The sequence below is a fragment of the Eumetopias jubatus genome, unplaced genomic scaffold (genome assembly GCF_037043125.1).
Source record: "Eumetopias jubatus isolate StellerSeaLion01/CBP00866 unplaced genomic scaffold, mEumJub1_p1.0 scaffold_8, whole genome shotgun sequence".
NCBI classification, from domain to species: Eukaryota; Metazoa; Chordata; class Mammalia; order Carnivora; family Otariidae; genus Eumetopias; species Eumetopias jubatus.
In genome coordinates, this window is record NW_028274814.1 from 135,573,533 (window position 1) to 135,586,194 (window position 12,662).

General features: G+C 49.4%; 3 protein-coding genes across 3 annotated transcripts in view; 2 read left to right on the forward strand and 1 right to left on the reverse strand.

Moving 5' to 3' along the window:
* The first annotated feature begins 518 nt into the window (after positions 1–518).
* SMDT1 (single-pass membrane protein with aspartate rich tail 1) lies at positions 519–3,983 on the forward strand. Its single transcript, XM_028115419.2, has 3 exons — positions 519–805; positions 2,158–2,298; positions 3,750–3,983. Exons 1-2 carry the CDS (start codon positions 620–622, stop codon positions 2,293–2,295), a joined length of 324 nt encoding a protein of 107 aa, XP_027971220.1. The 5' UTR covers positions 519–619; the 3' UTR covers positions 2,296–2,298; positions 3,750–3,983.
* An 83-nt stretch (positions 3,984–4,066) lies between these two features.
* LOC114218372 (uncharacterized) overlaps positions 4,067–12,662 on the forward strand; it is a 31,961-nt gene continuing 23,365 nt past the window's right edge. Inside the window, exons 1-2 of the mRNA XM_028115417.2 lie at positions 4,067–5,563; positions 7,545–7,742. The gene's annotated coding sequence lies outside the window, so the exon portion shown is untranslated. The remainder of the gene's footprint in view (positions 5,564–7,544; positions 7,743–12,662) is intronic.
* NDUFA6 (NADH:ubiquinone oxidoreductase subunit A6) lies at positions 4,488–12,460 on the reverse strand. The gene is made up of 3 exons (XM_028115418.2): positions 12,305–12,460; positions 6,373–6,488; positions 4,488–5,446 (listed from the first exon to the last, which is right to left on the reverse strand). Exons 1-3 carry the CDS (start codon positions 12,441–12,443, stop codon positions 5,315–5,317), a joined length of 387 nt encoding a protein of 128 aa, XP_027971219.1. The 5' UTR covers positions 12,444–12,460; the 3' UTR covers positions 4,488–5,314.

Here is a 12,662-nt window from a genome sequence, read left to right on the forward strand (position 1 = left end):
TCCCCCTTCATTTGCCTATACATAACGCATACCTTGGCAAGAAATAAAATTACAAAATCATGGGGCGCCCGGGTGGCTCAGTCGTGAAGCGCCTGCCTCCGGCTCAGGTCAGCGGGAGGCCTGCCTCCCCCCCCCCCCCGCCACTCCCCCTGCTTGTGTTCCCTCTCTTGCTGTCTCTCTCTGTCACAGAAATGAAAAAAAAAAAAATTACAAAATCATCCAGGTAGTACAACTAATAGGTTTGAAAATAAAAAAAGAAAAATACAACTGTTTGAGGGTCGATGAAAGTGACCTCTCTGTTCAACAATCACCGGCTCTGCCCAGCCCGGGCGCTCCACGGTGAGGGAACAATGGCGGAAGAAAGAAGGCTCCACCGGGACCGCCCGCCTGACGACCCCGCCCGCCAGGCCCAGAAGCAGGGGGCTACTGGGGCGTCGTCCCCCTCCTCGTGACGTCAGCACGTCGGGCAAGTGACAAACGCCTCCTTCGCACAGGAACTAGGCGCACTGCGCAAGTGTGCGGGCTGGGCCTCGCGAGGGTTGGGGCGGTGCGCTTCCGGAGGGCGTCACAGGGGTCGGCTGGTGGGGTCCGGGTGCCGGCCTAGGGGCGGAGCTGGGAGATGGCGTTCGGAGCGGCTCGCCGGCTGGCTTTGGCATCCGTCCGATCCGGGGCTTTCCGGAACGGACCGAGCTTGAGGAAAGGTGGCGATGTCTCCGCCGGAGCGGGTGGCTCAGGCCGGAGCCTGGTACCGTCGAGGTCAGTCATCGTTACTCGCAGCGGCGCCATTTTGCCCAAACCGGTGAAAGTGAGTGTCTGCCTGGAGGCGGGGCGAAGGGGCTGCGGCCAATCATTATGGGGAGTGTGCGCGGGTCGACGCTGACTGATAGGAGCAAAGGCCAATCGTACAACCGCCTTAGACCGGAAGACGGATCAAGGACAAAGTTAAGCAGTGATGCGCTGCTTATTTTGACAGGTGGGAGGAAATGGGTCGGATGCCGGTATTGAGTTGGGCGCCCGGAGACAGAGGATGGGGGGTGAGAGCTGAGAAAGACTGCACTTCGCACTAGTTCTTCGTGGGGAGCGTGGTGCCCTAGTTCTCCGGGCCACAAGACTCGGCTTTATGCGTCCAGTGTAGACAGATCACGTAACCACTCCGTTCTTGTCTACCTCACAGTTGATGGGATGGAATAATGAGTTGTGAAGGGCTTCGTAAATAAAGGGTACGTGGGACAGACCTTGTATTTTTATGAGTTTTGACCTAGTACTTAATTCACGTTATTTGCAGTCCTGAGAGGTGGGCAGGGAATTATTACGATCACAGTTGGTACAAATGAAGTCGGGCCAAAGCAGTGAAGCCGTGAGGCTCCAAAGCTAGCAGCGAGTTGGGGTCTGGAATCCAGGTTTCTGGCTGGTACACCCTCACCCCCAACCAGGTCCTATTTTTTTCCACCACTGAAAGCTATCACATGTCCTGAGTACCCTTGGGTTTTTCTAAGTAAAATGGAAACAGCCCCTTACACCAAACAAGTTTGCTCTTTGACTCCAGGGCCGTGTGGGAGTGAACAAAACAAAAACAAATTCTCTTAAAGCTAGTGTGGTCAATGCTAGCTCGCACAGACAAGTGAGTTCAGGACTGTTTTGTGGCAAGAAGCAGGGTCCATATTGGGGAAGAGCTGCCTTATAAAAAGGCATAGCTGGAAAAAAAAAATTTTTGAAACTCCGTAGGAAAATATGAGAGGATATGTTGAAATTCTACTGAAACTCCCCCAGTCCCTCTACACAGCTAGTCTTTTATGATAAAGACATGGTCGCTTTTCAAGACATGGTTGTTTTTAAGAGTTAACGTGGTGAAATTAAACTTCTCAGGCACTGAGGAATCTGTTAGCGAACTGTATGGAGTATCCTTCCACTGTACGTGCTGCACATCTAATTTTTAGATGTCTAGAATGAACGCATTACACTTTTCTTTCTGGTAGCCACATTGATCGCCATAAAATAACCTTATCTCTTCTTCTTCCTTCTTGCTGTCAATGTTTCCAAAATCAAGTAGTTGCGTATTACGGGCCTGGGGTCCACAGGAGTGCTCCTGAGGGGCCAAGCCTTCTGTGGTCCAGAGTTGGCTCTGGAGCTCACAGCCACCGCTCTGACCCTCTGCAGATGTCCTTTGGCCTTCTCCGTGTGTTCTCCATTGTGATCCCCTTTCTCTATGTCGGGACGCTCATTAGCAAGAACTTTGCCGCTCTACTTGAGGAGCACGACATTTTTGTTCCAGAGGATGATGACGACGATGACTAACAGGTAAGACTTCCTTTTCTCCTACGTGGACCAGGAACAGGAAGGGGTGGGGCATCTAAACTCTGATGCAGTTTGCCCTGGTAGCAGTTTCTGGTCACTTGAAACAGAAGGGCAGACCTTTAATAAATGGGCTCACTTGGCTGTTTTTATTTTGCCTTTGCTCTATGTTGATGAGAAAAACTATCTTACTGACTTAAAAATTCACTGGGATGGGGCGCCTGGGTGGCTCTGCCTTCAGCTCAGGTCAGGATCTCAGGGTCGAGATGGAGCCCCAGAGCCCCATGTCGGGCTCCCTGCTCAGCAGGGAGTCTGCTTCTTCCTCGCCCTCTGCCCCTTCCCCCCTGCTCTTGCTCTCTCTTTCTCTCAAATAAGTAAAATCTTAAAAAAAAAAAAAAAATTCAATGGGATCTCTTCCAACTGGGTTGATCCCTAACCAGACTTTTTGTCTTTTATGTACCCTGTTCTCTCAACCCACAAGTTTTCTTAACAATTTAATGCCTTACACACCCGTCCCAAACAGCTTCATTCTCCACATTGAAATTTAGAAACTGCAAGTCTTCACCACGGTCAGCAAGGTCACCAAACTCTGTGCCTATTCCATTCAGCTTTCTGGTGTTGGCTTCTGGTGCTCTAATACGTGCTGCTTGGCTGCCTTTCTGTTGTGGTTAAGAACAGTTCCGGCTCCGGAGTCTGACATTCAAGCTTGCCATGACCTGGCCACACCTGTTATTCCAGCCTCTTCTTCCATATTCCCAACAGCACACCTATCCCCAATATTCACCATCTCTTGAATTACCCTCATGCTTACCCACTCCCAAGCAGTGGCTCTTCCTTCCAATTGGAAGGCTATTATTTCCCACTACTCCTTTTTTTTTTTTTTTTTTTTTAAATTCATTTGAGAGCACAAGCAGGGAGCCCTATGCGGGGCTTGATCCCAGGACCTGGAGATCATGACCTGAGCCGAAGGCAGGCGCTTAACCATCTGAGCTACCCAGGCGCCCCTATTTCCCACTAAGATGAAGTCTTCCCTCATTTCTCCATTTGAAAGTGACTGCTGTGCCCTCTGACTGACCAGTACCTCTTGTGACAGTATTATATGCTTAAGCACACAGGCACACCCCCAAATTCTACTAAGAGTTTCTTGCTGGCAAGGAACATGGTTGTTTGTTTTTAAGTAAGCTCTACACCCAACGTGGGGCTTGAAATCACAATCCCAAGACCAAGAGTCGCATGTTCCACCAACTGAGCCAGTGAAGCGCCCCCCGGCAACATGTTTTTTATACCTTTGGGCCCTCAGTGCCTGGTCTCCGATGAATGTTCATTAAATGTGTGAATGAATAAACAAACTGCTTTGCTCCTGCCTTGTTTGGTAGAACGTCTCTGGAATGCTCTTTCTGGTATGTGGATAGAGGGCTGCTCTGAGCCCAGTTCATTGCTGCTTTCCTTTCTTACAGGACACAGAGGAGGTACAGAAAGGAGACAGCCCTAACTTAATTACGATGGTGATGCTCACAGCCTCTCCTGCTTCCCTATCAGAAGGGCCCAGGGAAAGCCCTCAGCCTCCCAACACCAGTGAAGCCTCCTGCACCATCTGTGACCATAGCCCAGATCCCCAGGCTCTGGGAGGTTCCCAGAAATGTGCCGTCCACTGAGCACAATCAGCTTATGAATAAACATGATAAACATCAGCTCTGTATGACTGCGTGGTGGCTGAAGTGTCTCAATAGGAGTGACCCCAGCTGCAGTTTCTTGTCGCTGTAGTCCTTTCTCAAGCAGCTGAATGGAACGGGCCTTTGACTTACAGCCCAAGATTTCCAGGCCGCCCCCCCGCCCCAGATGCACAAAGGCAGTTACAGGCACCTGGGACCTATTTTTATTATTTACAAAAGCCCAACAGAAACTTTCCCCTCAGTAAAGATGCACAGGATAACTAAAGCCTCAAGCTTTTTTTGTGTTGAGGAACACTGGCGAGTTATTATATTACCAGTCATAAGCTGTGACTGCTTAAAACTCCTTGAGAAACATTGTTATTAGAATGAATCTGTCAACACTTGGGTTCCTTAGATGAAAAGATAGTAGAGGGGTTGGTGGTGCAGAAAAATATGGGAATGCTCAGGGTGACTACCTACAGATCCCGAACCCCTCTCTCCAGCATTTAGACTGTCTGGGGAAAGAACCATCGAGAGCAGAGATGAGTTCTTTAACCTGTGTCGACATTTATTCCCCTGTCACTGGAGCTATAGCCCGGTTTGCACAAACAGAGATATTTCTGTTCTGTGTGCACTAAACAACAGTGTTCCTAGCAGAGTACCTAACTGGGTAGGAAGTTAATTTCATTCAGGACGTGCTTGTTGCAGGTAGATAGGCTAGGCCTCTTCAGAAGCCAGGGAGGAATGGCCCAGCTTGGCAGCTGTACTTCTGTGCCTCCTAGTGTTGCTCTCATCTCTGACAGTAAGCACTGGCTAATTCTGGATAATCTGTGCTGTGACACCAAGCAAATCCTGGAGGCTGTAGAAACATGGCTAAATTGGGGAGCCTGGGTGGCTCAGTGGGTGAAGCATCCAACTCTTGATTTCAGCTCAGGTTGTGATCTCAGAGTCGGGAGATCGCGCCCCGAGTGGGGCCCTGCGCTGGGCGTGCAGCCTGCTTAAGATTCTCTCTCTCCCTCTGACCCTCTCCCCACCCTCTCTCTCTCTCTCCCTCAACAAAGTCATCCAGCCTGATAGCCAGAATGATACTTTCTGAGCAGATGGCCTCATCCTTCCTGTTTACTGACATGCAAAGCTCTGAGAAAAGAGAATCTAATTTACAGGAAACACCACACTTCAGGAAAGGGAAAGAACAGGTGGTGTGTATACTAAGACCCCACTTGTTCAGGCAAAAAGTGAGACAGACTGCAGAAGAGGAACTTCCCACTGGCTCACCAATGGAATTCTATTAGGAAGTGACCATCACGTACTGAGTTTATTTGTGCTCTAAAATATTTAAATATCAACATGCACCTTTTCCCTGAGTGACTTCACGGGTCATGGCCAACATAGAACTTGGAAAGGAAATCCTTTGGCCTCGGCGCTTCTGTTTCATGGAAGAACCGCATGATGTGTGTCCGCTGCTTCCATACGTTAATCGTTTCCTCCAGTTCCATCTTTCCCTGCACAAGTGAGGGGAGAGGTGTTCAGTCAGAGTGGCCAAGGGGAAGGAACACGACACCGAAGGCCCGGATTCTGTTCTCTGCTCTGGCACCAACTTACTGAGTCACCTGGGGCAGGTAACATCCTCTGTCAGGACCGCAGTTTCTGCATCTGGGAAATGGAGTGGTTGGGCTAACTGATCTCTGCGGCCTTTCAAATACTTTTTAACTCTGTAGCTAACTGATCCCAAGAGGAGAGACTTCCAGGTCAATAGGCCCCTGCCCCATGACTGCCTAACCTAACTGGCTTAACTTGGTTTCTGCTAAACATTCCTCCCATGGTACGTACTGGTCCACGCTAAAGTTCGCACTGATGCTAATGTGACTGACCAGAGATAACACAGTCAGGCCTGGGATTTGATCCCATTTACACAGGACTCAGCTAACCAGCCTGCCTCTTCCAGCTGCAACCTGGTAAAGCAGTAACTTCTAGGAATGAGGTTCAAGAAGAATTTCAAACCTTCCTCATGTCTTTTTTCAAAATACGAGTCCTGGGGCGCCTGTATGGCTCAGCTGGTTAAGTGTCTGCCTTCGGCTCAGGTCATGATCTCAGGATCCTGGGATCAAACCCCGTGTTGGGCTCTGTGCTCACAGGGAGTCTGCTTCTCCCTCTCCCTCGGCCCCTCTCCCTGCTCATGTGCGCGCACTGTCTCTCAAATAATAAAATCTTTAAAAAAAAAATAAAAATGCAAGCCCCAATGGGTTTGGTTTTTTTTTTTTTAAACAATCTTATATTTAATCAGGCGATAACCTCTAAGTTCATCTGTTTCTTTGAAACACTAAGCAGAAGTTACTGACCTAGTAGTTGCTTTTTAAACTTGGGAGACAAAATTGAGAAGCTCTGGACAAGTTGGCTGCTCTTAAGTCAGTCAGGGAGGGTCAATTACCTTAATAACCAAAAGATCCACCACCCTGGGGTCTGTGACGTGGGCATTCTTCATAAACATTTCTCGGACTTTATCCCGTCCTTGCTTCACGGTGATGTCTAGCTGGAACAAGTTCACTAAAGAGAAAACATGATTCAGGGTAGAAATTACATGGTTAAAACCTGTTTTACAAAAATTGAGTCAATTGATAGTCATTGAACACATTAACAGGCTGCCCATTCATTTCATTCAGCAAATATTACTAGCCTGACCCTAAGCTCGGTGCTTATGGCTGTAGAGGGAGACGTGGCGCCTGCTCTCAAGGAGCTTATAGTTTGTTTGAAGAGACAAGACCGTCGTATCTGAAGAGGAGTATAGCACAGTTCAAGGGTATGAACAACCTGGCTTCAAATCCCAGCTGTCACGTCACCCATGTGATCCTGCGGACTTCTCTGTGCCGGAGTGTATTTGTTTCTGAGGGAAAGGAGGATGATAACAGCACATAACTCCAGAGCTGTTGGGAGGCTTCCATGAGACAAGATGCTTAGAACAGTGCCAGCATGGAATAAGCTCTCAAAAATGTGAGCATTATCATCATATAGAACTGGCAAAAGATGACAGGGTTGAAATTAACAAGCAATGATGTGGTGTAGGTGTGTGCGGCACACAAACTTAGGGTTGAGGGAGACTGCTGAGTGTGCAGGGAAGGAAGGTTTCAGTCCAGCCAGCGATTACGGCCACGTCAGGTTACTCGGGGGAAGGAGGGAGCAGTCTACAATGTAACTCCTCTATTCTCTCAAATTCTGTTCTGAGGGGCAACCATCCACAAATGCAAACATAAAATCACAATATTCAGCAATCCCTGGCTAAGCAGATGCCTAAAAGAGTGGCACAGCCTTAGGGACCCAGGACTTCATATGAGGCACATGTCCTTTGCAAATTAGGTTTTAGTCATTTGTATTCCCATCCTCTGGTAGTCAGCCTTCAGTGGATTTGCTGATGACAACGAGGGCACGAACAGGGCCTTGTGTGGTAGGCGGGATTAGGAAGACGGGGTACATTAGGCTGAGGGGACAGCATAAACAAGGCTCACAGGCTAGAATGAGCATGTGGCTGGGGAGACCTGTGTGCTCATTTGGTGAGGACGCCCTGTGTTTTGGCCATTCTTGTGACATGTCCACTCTCGTCTACAGAATTATCAGAACGTCTGAACACCACGAGAGCTATGGAGTGACTGAATGAATCGACAATAAAGTTCGAATCTATACTCGATTTAGTGACCAATAGAAAAATAAAGCTTCTGCTGAGGAAAATACCATGCCGTGCTGATCCCAGCAGGGAATAAGCAACAGCAGAAATCTAACAGGAGAAACCGCAGCCCAGCTTTACAGGTAAGTGTTAACGGGGCCAGAAAATCACTCACACTGGAAAGAACTCGGGATCCAGTGGAATGCTGGAGCAGACTCTCATGGAGCCTCTCTTCCCAAATCTGCCTTCACTGACTTCACTTTGGTAGCTTAAAATCAACCATGGTGGGAGTACCAGCCCCCGGAAGATTGGTCAAAGCTGTAAATCTGGGTTCCCACCACAGTCCGTATCATAATAGGGATTTTATTTTTTATTTTAGAAAGAGAGAGAGCAGGGGGAGGCGCAGAGGGAGAGGGGAAGCAGACCCCCCACTGAGCGGGAAGCCTTATACGAGGGCTTGATCGCACAACCCCGAGATCTTGACCTGAGCCGAAACCAAGAGTCAGACGCCAGGTGCCCCTCATAGTAGGAATTTTAGAAAAGAGCAAACAAAGGGACAATAAGACAAAGAGACACAAAAACAAGTGCAAACTAACAAGGATCCTGGAATTTAGAACCCTCCCATTTGGGGGGAGTGAGGCCTCCCGCACTGTGGGTACTTGCCTGAGGTCACACTATTGCTCCCTGGGAAGTGTGGGCCTGGAATTCAGGTTGTTTATTTTTAATTTCCAATCTGATGCTTTTTGAAGGAAATGACTATAAGGACTCTTCTCCTGCTATCAGTGCTTACCTTTCCTGCATTTTTATATTAGATCCCTGCCCAACCTTGGGAGTTTAAAAAAAACAAGGTCCCTCTATACTAGGGGAGCTGGTGCCCATTTGCTCCCGTTCCTCATGATTTCCAGAACTACACACCAGGGCGCTGGGTGTACAAGTCTTCTCCTCAGGAAAATGTTCACAGGCACATATGCAAAGTTTTGCTTAGTGTCAGTTCGTAGATTCCTGAATGCCCATCTAGGCTCCCTCCTCCCACCCCAACCCTCGGAACATGCCCCTCCTCCAGTGAGAAAGGCTGTGGGAAGGCAAACAGGAACAGCCTAAGCTATCACCTGCTTTGGTTTAACTCGGTGGTTCTTAAACCAGCAATGATTTTGCCCACCAGAATATCTGGCAATGTGTGGAGGCATTTTGGGTTGTCACAGCTAGGGAGAGTGCTACTGGCATCTAGTGGACACGGGCCAGGGATGTTGTTAAACATCCTACAATGCACAGGACCGCCCCCACAATTATCCAGCACAAATGTGTTGAGAAACCCTGGTATAAATTAATTCCAACTGCTTTTTCTCAACTCAGTTTCTTGGCTTATTCTTTGAATTCTGAATATTTAAATTGCAATTTTGAAAAAATCTAAGGCTTAAAAGGAAGGTATCAAAGTGCCCCTCTTGGATGAAGGTGCCTTTCCCACAGGCTCTGCGTGTTTTTCCAAAATTACTGTCAAAGTTTTCCTGAGTCAGAAAGGCTCTGACACATTAAGAGGGATGCCACTGATATCCTCAGCTGTTTGCTCCCATTCACTTTGGGAGCATTCATACCAGGCACTGGGAGATCCTGAGATGGGAAAGCGGCATGGTGTACTGGAGAAGAGCATGGGGTCAGGGGTCAAAGCAGCTGGGTAAGGTCCCCTCACCATTATGAACTATGACCTTGACTAGGGTACAGCCTCCTCAGCTAAAAAATAGGAAAGAAAAGAACCTCAGACCTAATTCCTTTATAGGAACATGGCAAAAATCGAGTGACAACATCTCGTAAACAGTAAGGCGACTATAAACGTTAAACATCTCAACACTTACTCCCCATACATCGATTTTAAGTTTTAATGGTCTGGATATATGCCTATCTTCCTGACTAAACCGTAAGGCCCCTGAGGGCAGGGTTGTTTTATTCACTTTTGTATCTCTGGGCATCTCGTACCGGCCCTGTTGTACAAGAGATAGCCAGTGAAATGGAAATTAAATGAATAGTTTCAACAGAAAATCTCCTGTTTTGTAACCAGCAAGCCTCATGTAATATTTTTTCAGTGGAGGGAGTCGAAGGAAGGCAGTTCTGTCTCTGTGCTCCTGTGCAAGGCAGCCACCACCCAGGCAAATGGCTGCTATGCACGTGCAGGGTCAATGGGTCCCATGAGATTCGGGGGAAAACTCGAGCAGGAGCCAAGAGCCAGGTGTAACAGCTGGATAGTCAGGGTCTGAAGGGTGGCTCCTCTCCTTACTAACGGTGTGATGAGACACATTTACATGCCTCAGTTTTCTTATCTGTAAGACAAGGACACAATTAGAACCCACCCTCAAATAAGGCAGTGTAAAGCATTTAGCATAGTGCTGGGCCATATGTATGCAATTCAAAAAATGTCAGTTATTAGGGGCGCCTGGGTGGCTCAGTCGTTGGGCATCTGCCTTCAGCGCAGGTCAGGATCCCAGGGTCCTGGGATCGAGCCCCGCGTCGGGCTCCCTGCTCGGCGGGAGGCCTGCTTCTCCCTCTCCCACTCCCCCTGCTTGTGTTCCCTCTCTCGCTGTCTCTCAAATAAGTAAATAAATAAAATCTTAAAAAAAATAATAAATAAATGTTAGTTATTAAAAATACTATTACTATTCCCAATTCTTGGTTTGGTTCCTCAGCTGGAGTCCCAACGATAGATAGCATGACACCAGCGTAGACACAGGCCTGAGCAACTGACCACCTACAGACGACCAGCTACAGACCACCAATCCTCCCCATAGGGAGGTACCACCCCTTTGACCCGCCCCGCCCCCTCCCCGCCCCCGCCCCTTGATCCCACAACCCCGAGATTCCTTTCAGGACCCTTCTGTCTCTGGAATGATCTTCTCAAACAGTATTTGAGGGGAATTCCTGAGAGGGGATAGTTTAAAAACTTCTGGGTCCTGACTGTGGATAACTCGGTCTATCCTCAACTCAGCCACTGATTTTTTTTTTTTTTAACCCTTTGCAAACCATTCTTCCTGCATCTGGGTCTTGTTCCCTACCTCCTACTCCTCTCTGCAACAAGAAAGCGTTCTGGGCACTCATAGCAGTAGTCTGCTAGGCAAGCATTCTCTTTTTAAAACATCCCCAATTGAATACACCCCCCTCCCCTGCCCCAAACACACAAACGCAGACACTTGCTACTGTCACTTCCCTATACCTATCATCCACCTGTCCCCTGAAGGCATTTAAGTTTGCAGTCCCTGAACCAGCAGTTCACTTAAGTTTCTCCCTCCCTTGCATCCCGGGGTCTAAGCTCTGGTCATGAGCAACCTCTCAGCAAGTCAGGTTCAGGACAGGGACACTGTGGAGCAGACAGTTCTCATACATCAAAAAAACTGGATTCTGCATGGATGCTCCTGCTATAAGTAACAGTAATAATTAATAATAATCATCATAATAAAAACAACAGTAGCAGCCAACATTCAGTGAGTACCTAATGAAGTGCCAGGGCTTACCCTCAGCACTTTAGAAATATTACCGATTTAATAAGGGCTACTCTCTGAAGAAGGTACTATCATGATGCTCATTTTACAGATGAGGAAACGGAGGCATAGCAAGATAAAATCATTTGCTCAAGGTCACACAGCTAGTAAGGGGGCAAGGTCTGGAGGCAAGTCTCTGTAACTACCACATTCTATTGCTTCTCACACACCGGCAGGGAAGTGACAGCCCCGAGGGGAGCTATGGTGCTCTAGCTCACTTTAAAAACACCTTCCCTCTGAGACGCGCACTGACAGTCCACGTTCAAACACAATCAACAAAACAACAAAATATCAACAGCCCCTGACATTTGTAGGGTCCTTGACAGTTTAGGTGGGATTTCCCTCCAATCTTCCTCTCGTCAGAGCCATTGGGCAGTGCTGACGGGGAATGCCAATATAAGAAAACAGAATCTCCGCATCCAGGGACCTTGTATTTCAGTCCTTCCAGTGAACAGATTGGTTCCTGGACATCTACGTGAAGGCAGGGGACAGGGAGACAGTAGCGGGCAGGCCATTCGGGGGGAGGGGATGAGTTCCTAAGAAACAGGAGAGACAGGTAGAGCTAGGGAGCAAGCTTGGGAAACCGGACCTGGGAGGAGGCCATCTCACCTGGACTGGAAAAAGGCCCCACGGACTTAACTGGATGACCGTGGGAAAGTCACTTCCCTTCTCTGGTGGTCTGTTTCTCTGTGGGAGATGTGGGAAACAGATGACCGCTCAAGTCCTGCCGCCACTTTGTTTATACAACCTAATGGGCACCTGTAAAAACATTCAGGAACTCTACGGCTGACTTTGGGTTCCGGATCCATCAAGGGCGGGCTCTGGGCCTCGGGGGCATCACCTCGCCTCTAGGAGCCTCACAGGCCTCACCTATAAAATGAGCACGTCATCCACAGTCCCTGCTCTCCCTCCCACGGGTTCGTTAAGAACTGCGGGGGACAGAAGGGCCAACGCGCCCAGGGCTCCCAGAAGCTTGGTTCGGGGGCAGGGCACGGCTCGAGTCTGGCGCCGCCGCCGGGTCCGGTCCACCAATGCTCGGCTGGCCCTCCTCCCCTGAAGCACCCGGAGTCGCCTGTGCCCAAGTCGGTGACCTCAGCTCGTCCCGGGAGAAATGGGAGGCCAGGACGGCTGCGACCCTGGGCGGCTGCGTCGGGAGCCCCGCGTGCGCCGCGGCCTCTCACCGGTGTTCGGCACCTCGCGATACCAGGCGCGGTACAACTCGCGCACCCTCCGCTTGGCTTCGTTCATGTCCCGACTAAAAATGGGCTTCACTGACGTGGGAGCCGCAGCAGCGGCCCGCCGGAGGCCGCTCGCCGCCATCTTGCTAAAGAAACCACCTTCCGCTAGGGCGGCTGAAGGGCGAAAGCCTTTTGTCATTGGCTAAAACCGAAAGCCACGCCCCTAGGCGCCACGGGTAGGCGGGAGGATAGCTGTGGGGCTCTCTGAATGGCTTGGAGGCCTCCGTCTCTGGGTGGGAACGGCCGCTGGGGGCTGCGCATGCCCAGGTGCGGAAACCCCCGCTCAGCCGTTGGCGGGCCT

Bases quoted from the DNA above. Each gene is read 5' to 3' on its own strand.
- SMDT1 (XM_028115419.2), top strand. From the start codon at position 620: ATGGCGTTCGGAGCGGCTCGCCGGCTGGCTTTGGCATCCGTCCGATCC. The intron at 806-2,157 runs GTGAGTGTCTGC...GACCCTCTGCAG, and splicing joins TTTTGCCCAAACCGGTGAAA to ATGTCCTTTGGCCTTCTCCG.
- NDUFA6 (XM_028115418.2), bottom strand. From the start codon at position 12,443: ATGGCGGCGAGCGGCCTCCGGCGGGCCGCTGCTGCGGCTCCCACGTCA. The intron at 6,489-12,304 runs GTGAGAGGCCGC...TTTTCTCTTTAG, and splicing joins TCGCGAGGTGCCGAACACCG to TGAACTTGTTCCAGCTAGAC. The intron at 5,447-6,372 runs GTAATTGACCCT...TCACTTGTGCAG, and splicing joins TGGATCTTTTGGTTATTAAG to GGAAAGATGGAACTGGAGGA.